Source organism: Crocodylus siamensis, chromosome 4, assembly GCF_052110815.1.
Source record: "Crocodylus siamensis isolate JL-2025a chromosome 4, ASM5211081v1, whole genome shotgun sequence".
Lineage (NCBI taxonomy): Eukaryota > Metazoa > Chordata > Crocodylia > Crocodylidae > Crocodylus > Crocodylus siamensis.
In genome coordinates, this window is record NC_143398.1 from 132,557,160 (window position 1) to 132,577,503 (window position 20,344).

General features: G+C 44.5%; 1 protein-coding gene across 5 annotated transcripts in view; it reads left to right on the forward strand.

Annotated features, from left to right (window-relative positions):
• The first annotated feature begins 1,866 nt into the window (after positions 1-1,866).
• Positions 1,867-20,344, forward strand: part of LOC149866514 (tetratricopeptide repeat protein 38-like) — a 46,371-nt gene continuing 27,893 nt past the window's right edge. For 2 of the 5 annotated variants that reach the window (XR_016441911.1, XM_090043817.1), the window contains exons 1-7: positions 1,867-3,076; positions 6,882-6,959; positions 7,236-7,317; positions 9,138-9,309; positions 12,465-12,638; positions 16,001-16,076; positions 17,340-17,459. Coding sequence is in view for 3 of the 5 variants with exons in the window: in XM_090043817.1 (XP_089899943.1) it covers positions 2,678-3,076; positions 6,882-6,959; positions 7,236-7,317; positions 9,138-9,309; positions 12,465-12,638; positions 16,001-16,076; positions 17,340-17,459 (1,101 nt within the window). In the remaining 2 variants the exon portion in view is untranslated. The remainder of the gene's footprint in view (positions 3,077-6,881; positions 6,960-7,235; positions 7,318-9,137; positions 9,310-12,464; positions 12,639-16,000; positions 16,077-17,339; positions 17,460-20,344) is intronic. The other 3 variants (XM_090043819.1, XR_016441912.1, XM_090043818.1) reach the window with 3 other exon arrangements.

Below are 20,344 nucleotides of genomic sequence, written 5' to 3' on the forward strand. Positions count from 1 at the left end.
TGCGACAGGAAATCAGAACAACAGTGAGTGAAACCACAGTGCCATATTATCTTATGCATATGAAGCAGTTTCCTGTATTGTCACCCAAAAAAATATTTTTCAATTATTGAAAGCTGTAGCGACGCCATATTCCAGAGAAGGGGAACTTTTGCCCAGCATCCTTTCCTGCTCATAGCGGAGAGTCGGACTAGGTGATCTGCTTGGGTCTCTTCCAACCCTACCAACTATGAAACACAAGCAGAAGTACCCAGGGGGACTGTAGGGTAATGGCTGGATCCATAGTAATAAAATTGATTCTAGTGCCTTCCTAAGTGGAAGACCTCAAAGAAATAGCAAGGAGGCTGAAAGTAGTACTACTGGTAATCTATAGGGCTGTGTGAAATCTCACCACCAGTTTTGTTTTGACACTGTTTCCAGGTTGAAACAAAACAGATATGGTCAAAACAGCCTCAAAACAATATGAGGCAAGTCAAAACATTTCACTGTTTTGAAGTTTCACCCATAGGCTATAATGGGGAAGGTTGAAACAGCTTTAACTTTGTCATTTCTGGTCAGATTTGGATAAATCTTGCAGAAATGGTAGCCCCTTCTGAGAGCATAAAGCACACCAGGTTTTAAGAAGATAGCTGCAGGGGGTTCAGATAAACTGCACCCCAAAGTCTTGAGAGCCAAACTTGTGTCACGTGTATGTGTTAAGCCACAGCAGGGTCAGAACTGCAGGCATGCTAACCCCTGCCGAGGCCATGAAGCCTGCCAAGTTTCAAGGAGATGGGTGCAGGGGTTTGGGGGAAACTTTACCTCAAGCTGCAGACAAGCAAAACTCATGATGTGGGTAACAGTGTGTGTGTTAAGGTGCAGCGGGGTGAAAGCTGCAGACCTGCTAGTCCCTGCTGAGGCCACAAAGCCTGCCAGCTGCCAAGGAGATCGGTGCAGGGCTTCTGGGTTCTGGGGCCCTGCACCTCTGGCTGCTGACAGGCAAACTCGTGTCATGGGTGCTTGTGCAACTGTGTCTGTCTTGGGGCATGGGGGAGGGGAAACTACTGTAAGCCTGGCTGCTAGGCCCTGCTGCGGCCAGGAAGCCTGCCAGCTGTCAAGGAGATCAGTGCAGGGGGTTCTGGGGCCCTGCACCCCTAGCTGCTGACAGACAAATCTTGTGACACAGGTGCTTGTGCAACTGACTGTCTCTGTCTTGGGGCAGTTGATTGCCCACATTATTTCCTCTCCTTTAGACTGTGGTTTTGTAGGTGTTAATCCATGCTTGTTAACTCATTATGTAGTAGCTAGGTCTTGTGTATTGAGCTGGTTCCTGAGTGAATCATGATTTGATTGCTAACTGGCAATGCAGTAGCTTAGCAGTCAGGACTGCAGTAATCGTGTCCCCCCCCCCCCCATGCCCCAAGACAGACACAGTTGCACAAGCACCCGTATCACCAGCTTTGCTTCTCTGCAGCTTGAGGTGCAGTTTCCCCTAAACCCCTGCACCTATCTCCTTGAAAGCTGGCAGGCTTTGTTGTCTCAGCAGGGGCTAGCAAGCCTGCAGTCTTGACCCCACTGTGGCTTAACACATACATGTGACACAAGTTTTGATTTCAGGTGCAGTTTCTCCCAACCCCCTGCACCTATCTTCTTGAAACTTTGCACACATCATGCCCTCAGAAGGGCCTACCATTTTTGCAAGTATTATCCAAATCTGACCAGAAATAATAAAGTTATAGCCTGTTTCAACTTTCCCCATTATATCCTATGGGTGAAACTTTGAAATAGGGTCAAAATGGCAAAAGGTTTTGATGGAACTGCCATTTTGACTCAAAAAGAAACACTGTTCTGTCGAAATGCTAGTCAAAACGAAACGCTTCTGTTTCACACAGCCCTAGTGATCCAGTAGGTAGCACGCTTGCTGAACCAGTGATTCAGCATGATATTCTTAAGGCAAGTCCCTCACAAGCTATAGCTATTACCTTGGGTATATCTAGGATCTTGAAAAGTCGAGTGCAGGTGGTGCACTGCATCATCATCCACATTTTATTCCAGGTAAAAAGATATTAGAAGCTTTACTAATATGCTGGGGACCAAGGGCTATATTATTCAGTTTAAGATCAAAGCAAAAACACTTCATTGGAATGTAAATAAAGTATGAAAAACACAAAAAACTAGGCAAGAAAAAAATCAAAAAGATGTTTGTTTAGTCCTATAAGTCCTAGAATTACTCGTACAACTTCAGAATCATGAAAGAAAAATCAAGCCTTCTCAAGTATCTTGACAGCACATCTGATAAACTGAAAGTTATTTCCACACCTATGCTGACGTTCACCGAGCTAATGTTTCATAACTGGCCCCCAGTTGTCTTTCCTGCTTGGTGCAGGGGGCTGGACTCGATGATCTTCCAAGGTCCCTTCCGACCCTTTACCATCTATGAATCTCTGTTTCCACAACTGAGTTAATGTTTTTAGCTGGAAGTCTGCAGGGCTGCGAAACGGGAGCTACATTACCAAGAGTATGAGCAAGCAGCAGAATTGCAGAAAAAAAGAATAAACCTTTTGATTAGTGGAGCCCTGAGAGTTCACAGAGGAGAGCGGGGCAGGACGCCGCTGGGAGGCAGGCAGGGTTGAGAAGGCTTCAGGTAGCTTGTGCTGAGCCACCATCAAGCGACACCCTCACTGCTGCCTGCACCGAGGTGATGCTGCCACGGCCAAGCAGTTTCCTATACATTTTGGGTGGAGCAGGAATCCAAGCGGGGTGTAGCCGCACGCCCCGTGGATCTTCCTCTGGCTGTTTATTACTACTACAGCTTTCAGGTCCCGGCCAAACGTTCGCCTGGATCACGCAGACCTTCGCGGGGACGCCGCGGCGCTTCCGCCCGGCCCCGGCCCTGCCTCACACGGGCTGGAGCTTTGACCCCGGAGCGGGAACAAGAAGCCAACTCCAGCCCCGGGTCGGGACCCGCTTCCCCTCCCATGCAGCGCGCCGCGGGTGGGCGGGAGGTCGTCCCTGCTCCTCCCAAAGGCGGGCCGGGCTGGGCCGTCCTGGCCTGATCGCGCGGCAGGGCTGGATCATGGCGCCGCTGCGGGACTGCCAGGTGCGGGGCGCGGGCGGGGGAAGCTGCCGCCGCCGCTGCCTCGGGCTCAGTGTGCCAGGCCGGGCAGTGGGGGCAGCGGGGTCCGGAGCCTCCTCCCCCGGGAAGCGCCCGGCCCCGCCGCTCGGGGCTGTGGCTCGCAGCCCTTGTAGGCTCCCGACCCCGGGGCAAGGGCAGCCCTTCGCGTTCGCTCCTCTCCAGCCCGGAAGAGCAAGGAGCGGCCTGTGGTGCAGAGACGTGGGGCTGGTCCCCGGGCTGCGACCGCCCCCGGCGGAAATCTCCGCGTGTCTCGCGGGCCAGTACTGCCCGTGCGGCACCGTGCCTGGAGCGAGCGAGCTGGGCTGACTTAGTCCGCGCGAGAGAAGATTGAGGGAGATTTGACAGCAGCCCTCAGCTGTCTCTGTGGTGAAGCACTGGAGCGGGTGGCCTGTGTTTGGGACGGGGGCATCCGTCCTTGGAGGCTGTTAAGACCCGGCTGACACAATCCTCTCGGTGGTGGCAGATGACAGAAAAGGAGCAATGGTCTCAAGTTGCAGCAAGGGAAGTTTGGGTTAGATATTAGGAAAAAGTCTTTCACTAGCAGGGCAGTAAAGCCCTAGAACAGGTTACCCAGAGAGGTTGTGGAGTCTCCATCCTACAGGTTTTTAAAACCTAGGTAGACAAAGCCATAGCTGGGATGATCCAGTTGGGGCTGGTCCTGATTTGAGCAGGGGGTTGGACTAAATGACTTCCTGAGGTCGTTTCCAGCCCTCATTTTCTATGATCTTGTGGCCCTCCCTCCCCAAGCTGCCCTGGTTGAGAGTCCCTGATTCAAGGGGGATGTATGAGCATGCTATTTGATACCAGGGTTTTACACCAAGGTGCTTTTCAACACAGATGGACTGTGTCCTACCAAGCAAAACCCCATCTGAAATTCCCCCCACTCCTCTGCTCTTTCCATGAATATTTTATTAACAGCACATATCCCATTCCCTCCCCACCGATCAGTCTTTTGTTTTCCCGGAGCCAGTCAACTCTTAACTCTTAACCAGTTCTAATGTCCGCATCTTCAAGGCCTGGGTGCAAGTGCTGATCACATGTCTTTCCCTTCAGGTGTCTGAGTGCATGCTGCTCTTGTGCCTTGAAAAGTGGTAGCTTGTTCAGTCCAGGGAGCTTGCAGTACTCAGCAGTCAGGATGAGCAGAGAGGAGAGCTGAGACATCATAATGTGCATATTCCACTTTCAGATAAAGGCAACGCTTGTATATCCACAGGAAAACAGTTATTTTATAATCAGTTAAAATGGGACTAAGAGAACATTTTCCGTGTTTCCTAGTCGGTGTGATTAGAAATTGTCCATCTAGGTTAGTGATTCTTAACCAGGCTGCTGCAGCATGTTGGGACACCATGAGATCCTTTCAAGAGCGCTGGAGCCTACACGGCCCAGCCTGGGCCAGATCCAGTCCCTGGGGTTTTGTCACCTGTCCTGCAGGGCTTCCCACAGGTCCTGCAGGGCTTCCCACGTGACCCTGCATGCTTCGTCCAGCACCCAAAGCAGTGTGGGACCCCATCCACCTACATGGCACTGGGCAGAGGCAGGGCAGGGTTCTGGAGCCGTTATTCCCATATGTGAGACTGGGTGAAGGTGGCGTAGGGCCCCAGGGCCCAATTTTGGTAGGCAGAGTCCAGTGAAGGTGGCGCAGGGTCCCAGGGTCTTGATTCTCACACATAAAACCAGGTAGAGGCATCATAGGGCCCTGGGTCCCTGAGCCCATAAATAGGACTGAGCAGAGGAGGTGGCATAGGGTCCAGGGGCCCTGATCCTGGCGTATGAGGCCAGGCAGAAGCAGCATGGGGTCTCAGGGTCCCAATCCTGGCATGGAGGGCTGGACAGGGGGAGTGGAGTCTGGATCTGGGCATACAAGCCCAACCTTGGGGTATGTAGTCCAATCCAGCCTGTGGACTGGCTCTGCACCACTCGTTTGGCTTATACCAGCAGGACCTCTGATAAAGTTTTCTACCTGGGCTCACACTGATGCAGCTTCACTGGCATTAGAAGTGATGGGAACATTAGTGCAGACAAGACTTAGGGTTTGTTATAATGTGGCCTGCTGTCAGACACTTTCTCTACAGTAGCATTCCTGTGCTTGATGCCACCTGTTGAACTGCATCAGTATTAGCAATGGTGAAAGAATTTAAGAAAGCAAGGTTAATGCACGCAGAGCTTTATTGTTATGATACATATGATAGGACACTATCTCGCCTACTTGCCTCTATTCTCTCCTTTTTTCCTGCCTTTTGTTACGTATCTGTATAAATGACAAATACTAAACAAAAGATGAAAATTTGTACTCCAAGATAACCCTTTTAGACTTGCAATTTGAACATGCAAGTACTTACAACTGTTTGTTTGTGATATTTAAATTCGGTCACAATGAGGAACCCTTGAGCATGCTTTTAAAATGTTTATCTTTGCTAGTTACTTCAAATTTTCACAATTGAGTTGGAATCAAAACGCTGTTTAAGCTGTAAACTGAGACTGGACAAATACTGTGAACAGCTTTTGACCAGGAATAATTCTCCATTAGTAGGAAAATGGATTAAGTGGCTCCCAAGTCATTTCACTTCTATTTTTCTATAAAATCTATGTAGTGGAAGGAAATTAGTTTTGACTATCATTATTTGTATAGCTCTGCAAGTGTCTATAGGATTTCTCAGTGGATAAAATGTATTAGATGTGAGTCTGTGCCCTGAGGTGCTTAGTGTTAAAAGCATTTATTGGCTTTAATAAAGGAACACAAATGAAAATGGTCAACATAGTTTTAGGCTCCATATGAAAAAATGGTATCAAAGAATGCTGTAAAGCAAGTACCTGAACGTTTAGGAAATGACAGCTTTAAGATTTCCCATACCATTTGTGTTGTAACACATCTTGTGGGACAAACATAAGTATACTATTAAATACTATGTGCATATGCATGAAGAATCGCAATTAAGGTTACACAAACCATCTTATAGTAAATTAGGTATTTTTCAGAATGATGGTGGGGGTTGGGGTTCCATCTTGCTAGTGGGTTTCTCTTAGGGAGACTCATGAAGACAATCATGAACCAGTTTGCCAGCCACCCTATTGTGTAACATATACATAGTTTAAACCAGGAAATAAATGAGGTTTTCATTCTGTTTTCTTGGTTATAAAATCAGTGTGCAAGATCTAAAATCTCAGTTATCACAATGAGGTTTTTGTTGTACAGTTTATCCAAAGAGGATGCTATATAATCTGTTGTGAAATTCTGTGCAGCTTAATTCTTTCAGTGCTTCTGTATTGCATTTCAGCTTTAGCAAATAGCCCTCTGAGTAAGTTCTTGGGCCACATTCTTTGCTGACATTAACTCCATTCACTTGAGGGAACTGGCAGATCATTTGGCCATTCGTGGAACTACTTCTAAACGGAAGATTTTGCTACCATGTAGCTGTTTTTCCTATTCTTTCTTCTTGTGTGCTCTATGGTATTTGCTGCTTAACCCCAATAGTATGTATTCCTCAGTCTGGATAACTAACCTGGAGTTACAAAACCTTTACTATACAATTTATTTTATCTTTTCTTCTGTCATTACCATTCTTCCCTTGCTATCCCCTTTCATACGATACTCCAGTCATGATTTTAGTTGAGTAAAATGAGTGTATGGCTATTCACATTGTCCTGTCAGCCTTTTTTGAAAGACATTGCTGGAAACCTGTTACTTCAGTTCCTATGTCTTAACAAATATACTATCTGAGAGATCAGTGTATATTGAGTTAAAAGATCTCATATGTTCATGGTTTTTCAGGCCTGGCAGGATGCTGGACTTGCTCTATCCACGACTAGTAATGAGGCCTGCAAGATGTTTGATGCCATACTGACTCAGGTATGACAGAAGGGTTTGGGTTAAGTGGGTATTCAAAAAATCACATTGTTGCAGTTGATTTCCAAATTCCAGACTGAAAGGAGAGTTAGGATTAAACCACAGTTCTAAGAACCAGAGTCCCCCAGCGTTTTTCTGATTATGTGTTTGATAAGTATTTCTGAATTTAAAATCTGTTCTCTTTTACCATTTATATGACTGACTTTTTAATTTTGCTCAGGACAATGAAAAGAAACTCCGTTCCACTAAATTTTTAGTCAGTGTCATTCTGTATTGCAGTATGCAACATGGACCAGTGATAAGAGCCTAGGAGGCATTGAGGGATGTCTCTCCAAGTTAAATGCAGCAGATCCAAATTTTAGTAAGTATAACCTTTTGATTATTGTATTGTTTGTATTGTGAATAAAGGTTTACTGCTAATGTGTAACAAGAAAGGTAGATGAGAGGACAGCACTAAGGCCCCGCGAGTTCTGCAAGTTGGAATTCTTTCATCTGATGGAGTAAGCCCTCTGCTTATGAAAGCTCTACATTTCTGATTTAGTTGGTCTATAAGGTGCAAATTTACATTGCCTTCTGCCTAACTGATTTTGCCCAAGAGGAGGGCCAGTTTAGGATAACATTTATGGTCTGGACAGCTTTTTTGTATTCCCCAGTACATTTTCTTCGTTATAATCTCTTTTGTCTCTGTTTTACTTCTCTTTTCAATAGCTAGCAGGAGAAATGGTAATTAGCCCAATAAAATGATTATAGAATGTATCAATAAAAAAAAAATCAGTAATTTGATGGTACACAGAAAGAAAATTTCGATTTGGAATTTGGTTGCGCTGTGGAAGGTAGTATGGTTAAGCCATCAGAAGGAGATGGTACTACACAAACACCTGCTGAAAGATGAGCATGGTGGCAGTAATGTGTGATAGTGTACGTAAGGGAAAAAGTTAATGGTAAAGAAGATGTTAATCCTCAGGCTACATAGTGGAGTATCTTTTAATGAGTAGAAAGTACTGTGAAATGAAAGTTGTGTATTGTAGGATTATTTGGTTGGTTGGTTAAGTAAGATAAAATCATTATAAAATGCATTTGAAGTCATCAACATTTGTTTTATGCCTTCACAATCTTTCGAGATGTTTCTGTATATAGGCAAGACAAAGGTATTAAAAAGTCTCTGGTTTCCATTCCATTCTTGAATTAGCATGCATTTTGAGGAGAATTTTGCTCATAGCAGTGACTATAGATGCAGAGTGGAATGCCAAACATCTTGTGCTGGCTAGTCTGACCTTGCTGCATTGAGCAATATTTGAACGTGATATCTTGTGAATAAAAAGGGGATGATAAAAGGAGTTAAACAGCTGGAGAGAGGGAGCCTCACTGACTACTTATCTGTAGCAAAATAGTAACTATCATGCTGCAGCTCTACCTCTGCCAAATTTCATAGGCCTATCCTGTGAGAGGAAAGCCAACCCATAGAAAGGCAACCTTACACAGAGGATATTGAGCAGTGAGCAGAACCAGTCTGAGAGAAATGTGTCACTTCTCTGTGATGTACATCACAGCTAGTAAAATCAACAGTTCACTGATTCTGAGCATCTGGGCGTCTCTTCTCTTAATCCAAACATTTTGCATGTGATTTCTCTTTTTCTTTATTATAACTGAAATAATGCCCTGTGGTGACTCTCTTGAAGACTAATGTAACTCTTAGTAGTGTTTCAGACAATGTACAATATTCTGCATCTCCTTCTGCCACCCAGGTATCAGGACCCTTCTGAATTCTTATCTTATGGTGCCTCTGGGTCTGTCTATGATCTGCATTCCATTGTCTCTTTTGTGCATAGGCCATTATAAAGTACAGCAGGGGAAATGGGTTCCAAAAGTTCTAGATAGGCTGAAACAGCACTAGTACCTAATACTGTTCCTAATACTAAGTTTAGTATTTGGGAACAAAGGAGGGTTGTTGGGATGTTGAAGGAGAATTTGAAAGTAGCCAGTTTACTGGCAAAGGAAATTCCAGGGTCCTGCTAGTGTGTGATTTGGGCTTTCTGTCAGATCCTTACCAGCTTTTGGCACAACTGTTTGCTGGTATGACCTCACTGAAAAATACATCAGTAGTTTAGCCCACATTTATTGTGCCTGCCGAGCTGCCTGCAATTATGCATGTCTGAAGCTGGTATCTGTCACTTCTTTCAGCAATGGGACACGTGATTGCTAATGGCTTGGATCTGGTTGGCACTGGGACTTCAGTGCGGTTAAATACAGAGCTGGACAGAGCAGTAAAGAAGATGGTGGCTCTCTCAAAATCACAGTCATTGACTGAAAGGGAGAAACTACATGTGTCTGCAGTAGATTTATTTGCACGTGGGTAAGTGGTTGGTTTTAATGGCAGTGAGAAGGAAGGAACAATTTTCCTTTACCATTCAAACTATATACATTATCACCATTTGTATTTGCATTTTGCTGTTTGTCTTTCATTCCATTTGAGTATTCTGTAAAATGTTTCTTCCAGATTAGATAGCAGTGCCACTCTAATACAGCTAGCAAATGATATTACCATATTTTCTCACATACAATATGCTCTTTTCCCCACACACTGGACATACATGTTTTAAATGGGGAAGCATGGGGCAGACAATGGGAAAAGCAGAAATGAGGGGGCAGGTTGTGGGGAAATGGATGGGGGAAACCAGGGGCAGGGGACCAGGCATCCTGTCCCTTATCCCTTGCCCCCTGTTCTATTTACCTCCTGTTCCTGCTGCTTTCCCCACTGATTCAGGCACAGGTAGAGCCCTAGAGCCACTCCTGCCCCATGGTGCAGGAAGCAGATTTGCTGGGAGCCCAGCTCTGCACCACAGATTTATCCTACCCTTCCCTGCTCCCCCCCCCTTTCATGGGGAGAGGGGAAGGGAGCAATGCACAGCAGGAGAAATCTGAGCAATGTAGAGCCAGGCTCCCAACACAGCTGTTTCCTGCAGCATGGAGTAGGCTGGAGACCGCAGCTGCAGCAAAATGGAGACTCATCCTTCCCTGCCCTGGTGGAGGGGAGGAGATGGAGGAGGGAATCTAAGCAGGGAACAGAGCTGCTGCTGTCACTGCTCCAGCTGGGCTCCCTGCACAGCCTATTCTCACAGCCCTCAGTTGTGATAGGTAATTTTACAATGGGGAGTTTATTGACCCTATGATGAATCGGGGGGGGGGGAGGGGAGGGGCACACACACTTTGCCTTAGAACTGAGAAAATATGATACTCTATCATACAGTTGTCCATGACTCTGAAGGAATTCCCCCCCACATCTTGTCTCTGAAAAACAAGGTACATCTTTTATGTGGAGGGGTGTTATATATGTGAAATTATGGTACCTGATGTGCTAGAGATGCATTGATCTTACATACACCATAGAGTATATTGTCTGACAGGATAGCACTAACCATAGGCAATGAGTGGGGTTGGGCATGGGACACGTGCCCCCTCAGATTTCTGCACCGACAGTGGGGCATGGGACTGCAGCCTGGCTGGAGCGAGGGCCCAGCAGTAGCAGTGGCATGGAATTGTGCCCCCCCACACTGTCAACACAATGCACCATTTATGGCACTAAGGTCCCAGTCCTGCAAATCTGAATTACATGGGAAAACTCCTGCATTTATGGGGAGCTACACTGATTCCACTTCAGCTCTCTACAAACTGAAGTCTTCCTACATGGGTCAACTTGCAAGTTTTCCCTCCTTTGTAGTGCATTAATAGCAAACAAGCTTGTACTTGTCTAGAACAGAGGTGTCAAACTGCACCCCCATCCCGAGTCATGTCCACACCACAGGGCTCCTTGCAAGTTGGAACTTAACCCATCTTTGCCAATGGGGTGACAGATGGGGGCAGCGGGGTGAGACGCTGTGTCAGTTTAGGGAGCTGTAGGGATTAACACAGCTGTCACTTGTGTGCATCTCTGCCACTGAAATGTGCCCCCTGGGCTCTGTAGCCTGGATTTCAGTGACAGGTCTGTAGCAGGACACTAAGGTGCCTGCTACTCTCAGAGCAGAGGCATAGGTGTGGGTTGCTAGGGCAACTTCTGGGGAGTCAGCTGACAGGAAGGGGCAGGGCCTGGCACATATAAACCCCAGGAGTGAAGCCAGAAGGGCAGTTCCCTGCCGTCAGCCAAGGGAGAAGGAGCTCTGCTGGAGTAAGCAGAGTAGAGAAGCCTAATGGCACAAGCAGCTCCTGTTTGCAGATACGGGGTGGAGAATTCCCTGGTAGGGATTTTGAATGATGGTTAGCCAGACGGCTTAGATTGATTTTATGTTATAGCCCAGGGGCTTGAGTTTTCTGTTTGTAGTTTTATAACACCGGAGGACTGGGTGAGGCTATTAGGGGCTGGAGGAGGCGTCATAGGGGCTCCACAGTAGCGTGGGGATCCCAGCACCAGAGAGGGTGTGGCATTTTGGGGTGCACTGGCCCCAGCCCCAGAGCGAGGCGGGGGCAGTGAGAAACCCCAGGAAGTCAAGGAGAGGACCAAATTACTGCAAGGTCCAGGTTAAACCACATCAGTATCATCCACAAGGCTTGGGCTGCAGTGTAGGGGAGGAAAGGAGCCGCAGATAGCACCAGGGCAAAAAAATAAAATGGGCAGCCTCCTGCTAATTAACATCTATTAATTAACCGAGATCAAGGCATGGTTGGCCCGTAACAGGAGGGCGGAGTCACCAATAGAAAGACTCTTGTAGAGGTACTCCTGTCACAAGGTCCCACCTCTGCTCACCTCACCCCCAAATTCATGTCCCCTCCAGGAGCTCCATGGGCCAGGTGATATGGCATTGTTGGCTGGGTCTGGCCCTGGCCTGTGTACTTTACCCCCCCAGTCTAGAAGAAGATGCAGAGCTGACCTTATGGGTGGGCAACCACCTACGATGCTATAGTCAAGGGTGTGCCACACTTGTATGAACAGCTCATGCCCACAGCAGCACTTTCCCCCTGCTCTACTCCCCTGTGCCATGACTGATCCCTGTCCCAGTCAGACGAGTGGTGGCCAGCCCAGCCTGCCCCCACCTCCAGCTGCTGCTCAGGAGAAGCCAGGGGGTAGGGTTGTGGGTGCTCCAGTCCACTCACTTTGCTCTCACACAGCAGCAGCAGTGCCTGCCACCCACCCTCCTGGTGTACCATGCCACTCTGCCTCCCCACTGGACTATGCCCCATGCATTTGCTTGCCTGCCTCTGCCTTCAGCAGCATCACTGATTTGGGGTGGGAAGTGTAGGGCTGGGGGAGTGCAGGCTGGGAGGGGTGCCCAAATGCAAGTTTGTCCAGGATACCATTTTCCCTAAGGCCAGCTCTGAGAAGGTACATGTTGAAGACAATATATCTAATGTTCTCATACAGCTAAAAATTAGGAAATTCCTGCAAGGTAGAAAACTATAATTTGTCACTGGGTTTCCTACTTGCCAGAGAGAAACACAAGTTTGGAAGGAATAATAGAGGGAGGCACTTGAGTTTTGATGGCTATATTGATGATTAATATAGTTTCTTATCATCAGGCAACTTCCCAAAGCTTGTGCAGTATGGGAGCAGATTCTACAGGACCACCCAACTGACATGCTAGCGCTCAAATTTTCCCATGACACTTATTTTTACCTGGGCCATAGTATACAAATGCGAGACTCTGTTGCCCGGGTTTATCCCCACTGGTCACCTAATATTCCTCTGAGCAGGTATGTAATAAGTTGTCTTCAATTACTGGTTTGGATTCCTAATATCTCGTGTGTCTGTGCTTTGGTTATTTTTGGTCAGCAGTGTGTTTTGGGATTGTATATGTATGCTGATTATGATTGTAGTCTTTCCAAGTGTATATGAATAAGCTATATTGAACTACCAGTGCATAAAAGAATGCCCTGAGGACACACCCTGAAGAATATCCAGAGTGCATCTAAGTGGGAAACATCATTCATTTTCCCAGAGGATCAACAGGTGAGAGAATGGGCAATATCTGCTTGTCCCAGTGAAATGGGTCAGCAGTGCAGGGATGTGTAACACATCCCAGTATACCTGGTCTGCTTAATTTGGTAATGCCAGTTTTTAACCCAAGTTCCCCCACTTCCTTCTGCCTTCCAGAAGGTGACCGGGCTCAGTTGGGCTGCCAAAACTATAATGAGCAGGGAGTTTCAAGGCCCTTGCAGATTACAGCTGGAAGATGAGTTGAGTGGGATATTTTAGGAAAACAGGGTGGTTCAACAATGCTGGGATAACTAACTGGTACACATACCAAAGTAGTGAAATAGGGTGCACCTGCATGGGTATCTCTGTAGTAACCAGTGATCAATTTTTAATATGGAATCATTAGGATCTGGTTGTTTTTTTTGTAGTTGTTCAGTGTACAAGGGAAGTATAAAAAATGTAATTGCCTGATCATATGTAGGATGTGTAAACCCCTGTAGGCTTTCCCTCTGATAGGCAGTCTGATCAGCGCTTGACAGTGATTAAAGGCTCTCTCATTACACTCATTTGTTGTTTCTTTAAACTGAAAGGTGTTGTATTTAGCAAACCATGAAGCCAAATCATGCAGAGCTGGGGCCAACCCAGCCGTATTTAAATAATCCTAGTGACTAATCCTAATCCTAGTATTCCCAGTAAGTATTCCTAGTAATCTCAATAGCAGCACCCGGTGCTCCCTAATACCACATAAATGAGGTACTTCTGGTAGTGCAAACTGGCTAAATCCACCAGGATCAAGGATTCATGCTGTGAAGCAATACCTGTGCAGACTTTTGCATGTGGCATAGCAGCATTTGTAAGTTTTATACCCAAATGGCTTTGGAAGCAAAGTCTTGCCTTTGGCCTTCTGAGTGCCCACTCCATCGCCACCACTCTGCAACTGCTGAGAAAGTAGTGAAATCTTCTGTGTGGTGGCCCTTTGTCTGAGTACAGCTTCATAAACTAGAATGGGGAAAAGACAGGAAGAAGGGGTAGAATGGAAGGTACTGGATGATAGAATAAAGATAATCAGTGCAAATGAGATGAAGATTTCAAGATACTATCCCCATAACTTTATTGAAATTAAACTTGATCTCCATGTGGGAGGTGCATGGAATGTTTAGATTTCAAGTCTGCTGATTTAAAAAAGGGTCAAAATGTTGTCTAATTTTAAAAGGAATGTTTTTCTTTCATAAACACTTTATTTGGCTTTATAATTTTTTCACATTGTTCTAAAGCACGGTTGTCCAAATGGTAGCCTTCAGGCTGCACGTAGCTAGCTCATGGCCCACAGGCTCCCACCGTCCTTACCTTCTTGGCTTCCCATGCTTCCCTCCATGGGTCTGGGAGCCACTTCCTCTTCCCAGCCATTGCCACCTTCCTCCATCACCTGCTCCTACTACTGCTTTCATTCTTGCCACCACCACTAGGCTGAAACACCCCAGGAGCAGTGTAGCTTGCCCACTCAGAAGTTGGACAGCCCTACTCTAGTTTGAGGCCAGTCTGCAGTTCTTCACAGTTTGAGCTGGAAGTTTGCCTGTGGTGTTCTTATGCTCTTGCTAGTTTTATGAAAACTAAGTCTTGATACCAGGCTGAGGAGTCTTGCTCATGCAATCGGTGTCATATCAGTCCCCAAATTTGGGGTCAAGAAGGAATTTTTCCCCCAGGTCAGATTGGCCAGGACTGTGGGATATTTTGTCTTTCTTATATCACAGGGTGTGATCCTTACCATCTAAGCATGTTCTAACCTAACAAATTCTTTGCCACTGCAGTGGTCAGGTCATTGCAAGCTCCTCTCTCTGCTCTATGTACATTTGGCACATTATAGTTATTTTGTTTGGGGTTTTTCGTGGCTGTGGTGTGTGAGGAGATGGAGTGGATGATCATGAGGATCCTTTGAAAATCAATTGCCTGCAAACATAGGGGACTGGATTCAAAGGTTCACAAAAAAGGCCCTTTCCAGTCATCAAATGATGGAAGTGCTTCCTTGGCAGGGAAGGAACCCCCTTGCATGTTTCTGTTGTGCACAAAAGGCTCTCCTGCTCTCCAAGTGATCCATGATTCTCACCTTCACTACATATGCAGAAAACTGAGCATCTTGCAGGGCAGGCCAGCTATACATAGTGGCAGGCTAAAATAACATCTATCCTTAAGGCCACCATAAAATCCTAGACTCCTAGGGCAGGAATGGAACTCATGGGTCACAGATGCAAGTTAAGCTCCTCTTAAACCATCCCCGATAGACACCTATCCAGCCTCCTCTTCAAAATGTCCAGCAAAGGAGATTCCACCACTTTCCTAGGCAGCCTGTTCATTGTCCTTGTGTTCTTTTAGTCAGGATTTTTTCCCACAGGATTTGATCTACATCTGACTTCTTGTTGTAGTTTAAAAATATTAAGAAAAGTTAGAGTCGTCCTGCAGATCAATTCCTGGAAAGGCTCTACTCTGTAGAGAGCCTGGGATATGTTCCCATCAGTCCTAATACCATATTGAAGTGAAAGTAAGCACAGCATGGACATGACCAACCCAGGTTTGATAGACCTTAGATCAAATAATGTAGTAGGGGAAGAATGGCTTGCTTCTCCTTGAGTTTAGAGTTTGTGGATATCTTGCTGTTTAAATATACCCTTAATGTTTCCTTTTTGTCTTGGAATAAGTACCATTCTTAAAGTGTTCTTCCTTCTCTGTGGATTCTTTTCATTGAAAAATTAAATAGGGAAAATAGTATAATGCCACATATACTGGATCATGTAGAAATATGTGCATAGAATCCTGTACAGATCGCATATATATTTTTTTCATTGAACACATATGTGGTGTGTTTTAAAATTGTACTTTGCATCACAAACAGTTCTCTATGAAGTTGTAATTAGCAGAGTGCATAGAACACATTTTTTCCTAATAAGTATACAGTGAAAAATGACTAATTCTTTTTCTTTGGTGGATTTCTAATTTTTACACAAAAATCAGCTCTGAGTTCTTTCTCTTTCTATTTTTGAGTATTACAATTTGCAATGAATTAAATATTTTGTGTGACATACACATCTAGTGTTTTGCAAGACAAGTGCCATCCTTCTAATGTTTTTTATTTTCTTTTGTTTAGCTATGTGAAGGGGATGTTCTCTTTTGGACTGATGGAAACTAACTTGTTTGATCAGGCTGAAAAGCTTGCCAGTGAGGTAAACAGGCTGCTGCTGGTGCTAAAAGCTTTGAACTTTGTAATCCTATTTTATATGGAAATGTTCATTTGAGAAATACCGTATTTATTCAAATATAAGCTGACCCCCTGAATTAAATTCTTTATATGGAAAAAAGTATACATTTCTTATAATTTTTCCAGGTATAGAATCTAATTATTGGAGGTTTGTCTTGAATTTTTCCTTCTCCCACTGATTTAGTAGGAAAAATAAATATTGGAGGTCAGATAGCCCCTGTACCCTCTGCCTTCCGACTTCTTCCCCCTGCAGCCCCTTCCCCCGCTCCTTACTTTCAGACCCTGCTCTCTCTGAACACATGCAATTGGGAAACATGTTTGAAATAACTGACCTTGAAATAAACGTAGCTGTAGTAATTTGTGTATAATACCCAAAGACTTAGTTCAGCCAGAATTGATGCATTTTACTTTTTTTGAAACTGCTGCCAGTTTTAGCCCAGATACTCATAAACATGCTTTTAAGTGGTACTTAGGCAAGGATTTAGGCTGACAGATCTTGAATTCTTTCTTTTTCCTTTTTTGAAAAAAGAATTGGTATTGTTTGCCTTTCTTCAGCCTCTGGGATATCTCGTGTCTTCCGCAAAGATGACCCCTAATGTATTTTCATAGATTCTTTTTTTCCCCCTCCAAGTGATCTTAGATATCAAATTGCTAAAAGTAACAACAAAGATTAAATGTCTTACATTAAGCTTTTGGCAGGAACATTGAAAAAAATCCAAAGGTTAGTGGGAGTTGTAGGAATGGCAAAGATGCAGCTATCTGATAGTCAGGAGCTAGCCAAGTATGTACTTGTAAGAAAACTAATAAACTACAATCAATCATTTCATTTTTGTCCTCTTAAAACAGGTGGTCAGCTAATGCATTCATGTGACCTATACAGAGAGAAATCCTGATTTTTCTGAAGCCAAGGGAATCATCCATGAATAAAGCCTGAGGAGAATTTGTAAAGTAGAAGTAAATATAGTGACTTAGGTTCAGGCCTTCATTTAAATACTGCTTTTTCATTGTGCAATAGAAGCCAGCAAGTGAAGTCTTTCAGTTAACATATTTTTCCTTTTCTGTTGAAATGAGTCTACTGGTTTGTGCTTGAAAATGAGCTGGACCTTGTGTCACGTTCATTTGCATTGTCTATGAGACTTAGCCTTCTGTTTCTATGCTATCAGGAATAAGTATTTATTTATAATGCTCCAATAAGCATTGTCCTTTTCTTTTATCTTCCTGCCATCAGGCCTTAGCCATCAATCAGATGGATGCATGGTCTGTCCATACCATAGCACACATAAATGAAATGAAAGCAAACTTGAATAATGGGCTGACATTTATGAAGCAAACTGAAACCAACTGGAAGGTAAGTGTCCTTCACAATGTCTCCAAAATGGCTCTGTCTCTGTGTGTGTGTGTGTGTGTGTGTGTGTGTGTGTGTGTGTGTGTGTGTGTGTGTGTGTGTGTGGTGGGGCTTCCCTTCAACCAAATGTTGTTGATTCCTTTTTACACACCTTTTCACCAGACACCGTATTTACTCAAATATAAGATGACTCTGAATTTAAGATCACCCACCCAATCATTAGATTTTGTATATATATGGATTCTGTACAGGCAGTGAAGGGCAGGTCGGTGTTGGGAGGCCAAGCATATTGTCCACTGTGCATTCCTGCCTTTGTCCCCTCCCACCCCCCAGCAGCCTTGGGCGCCCCCTTGCCCCTGCTCCCTCTTCTGCCCCTCCCCACCAGCCTCTGCTCTTCCCATTTTCCCCTCCTTACTCAGCCTCTGATCCCCTCTCCTTCCTCCTCCCCTATCTTCTGCTTCCCTTCCCCTCCCCCTTGCCCTTGTTCCACACTAGCAGGTTCCATCCCTGGTCTAGTCTGGGGGACTGAGCACAGCCTAACCTAATCCCCATAGCAGCCATGCAGGCTGTGTGCTGCTGCTACCAGCCAGGCTAGGGCCATGTACAGTACCCCAGGCTACAGTGTAGATGGAGCCTGCAGTCACAGAGCAAGTATAAGGACGGAGGAGGGAGAGGGGCATGTGAGAGAGCAGAAATTGCATGAAGGAGGGAGATGGCAGAGTGCAGAGGTAGGATTGAGGGGGAGGCAGGCCGCATCTGCCGCTATGGCTGTGACCCCAAGTAGGGGCTGGAGCCTGAGCCATAGCAACCACCTTCCCCTGCCTCCTCCCTGACCCATCCCCCCATATTTGATTCTAAGATGAAAGGCTTTCCCCTCCTGTGTTAAATGGAGGGAAAAACTCATCTTAGAATTGAGTAAATATAGTATGTTACAAATTGCATGGGTAAGCTTTCACAAATAGGAGGAAGCCTTTGCTGAGAACTATTTGGATGTCCTACTTGGGAAGCAACAGGCAGAAAATTCAGCAACAATTCTATATTTCACATATGCACTCTGGGTATTCTTTTAAAAATATAGCTTGAGCGTTTAACTGTGGTTTGTAATGTACACTTTTGTTTTAAAGTCAACACCCCTCCTTTCTTTTATATCTCTTTGAATGACCCAAATAAAGACTCTTGAGGCAGGTTTTGCCATTGCTGTCAGGAGGATCAGAATTTGCAGTGTTCTTGACAAAAGGAAATACTATTTATTCATCATTTTTTCTTCTCTGAAGGCCATGTACAGATGATCCTTGTTTCTGGATTAGCTCTTATTCCTGGATGCAACTGGTTAGTGACAGGGAAGACCAAGGATTTTGTTATTGGTGTTGTCAGAGGAACAAAGGCTTCTTATTATGTTTAAGTGAAAGCAGCTGCTTTTCCATCATAAGGATGTGCTCATGGAGACTGAGATTTCACTCAGGCATTCAGAATTTGCCCTGAAATGAAGCATTGCAGAAAAAAGGCCAAATTCCACTCCATTACACTAGTGTAAATCTGCCTTCAGTATTCATCTGTTGTTTCAGTTTAGTTATTTCAAATATGTGGTGGTTTGCATGAGAAGCAGAATGTTCTCAGTCTTTCTATGTATTTAGACAGCTCCTAGGGCCACAGTGTCTCACAGTACTAATGAATTTATTTTTTCACTGCCACTGTGAGATAAGGAACTGGTGTTACCATTTTTTCCTGTAATTTGCTCAGTTTTTCACAGGAAGAATGAAGCAGTCAGGAACTGAACTTCACTCTCTTGTGTCCCGTCCATTACTTCAATCACAAATGCATTTTCTCTTGGTTCAGCTTGGAAATAAGCCTCTTTATACTTTTGGAGCATTTTAATGGGTTTGGTAATTTAAGTTTTTGTTTTAAAATATCAGCTAAAAATCACAATACAAACAAAAATAGAAGGCTTTGTCTTCATTATTTAACTACTAAATTATGACAAAGTTGGCTTATTTGGAGTCTTGTTACTTTTGTGGGCTTAAAGACAAGTCATTGGGTCAGGAATGTAGCCAAACTGCTATCTTCTCCTCTGCCTGCATTATTTTTCCTAGTTATATTGTGTCAAGTACTTTAAGTGATTTTTGCATAGAAATTATTTTGCAGTTCATAGACATAAGTCTCAATGACCAATGGTTGTAGGTGAAACATTTTAAATACCACTTATAATTTAGTTCTTAAGCAACATATATTTGCCCATACTGCTTTTATGTGCTATGACCGTTTGCCCCTTATTCTACTGCAGGCAATAAAGTGAAATTTACAGGCTTTCTGCTTAGACTGAGATCAGCATTTTAAGGGTCAATAGGGAACTTGGCAAAAATGACTTCATAAAAAGGTTAATGAATATAGAGTGGGTTGCAGAAAGACACAGTCAAAGCAAGATTGTAAAGAAGCTCTGGAGACGCCTATGTTGATTTCTGGAGAAGGAAGGGTGCAAAAATTCAGGTGTAAAGGAAGGAGAAATGGTACTTAAGTCTATTTCTAGCCTATTCTTGATCTTCTGTTGCATCTATCACCAAAAATATGTGAACTTTTGAGCAGTGCATTTATGCAATGTAGCATAAATGTAGCATTCGTCAAATGTTTTTTCTTTCATTCTCTCTCTCCTCAGCCAGAAAACTGCATATGTAATTTTAAGTTGTCTATATTTTCTGTACCATGTGGGTTTTATTAGTAAAGCAAGGTATCAATGAAGTATCCATTGAAATATGAAGGAGGCAGGCTTAAAACTAATAAGAGAGAGTACTTTTTTATGCAGCACATAGTTAACTTGTGAAACTCACTGCCACAGGAAGTGGTAGAAGCAGATAGCATAGTCAGGATATAATGTTTCCTCTGGCATCTCTAAA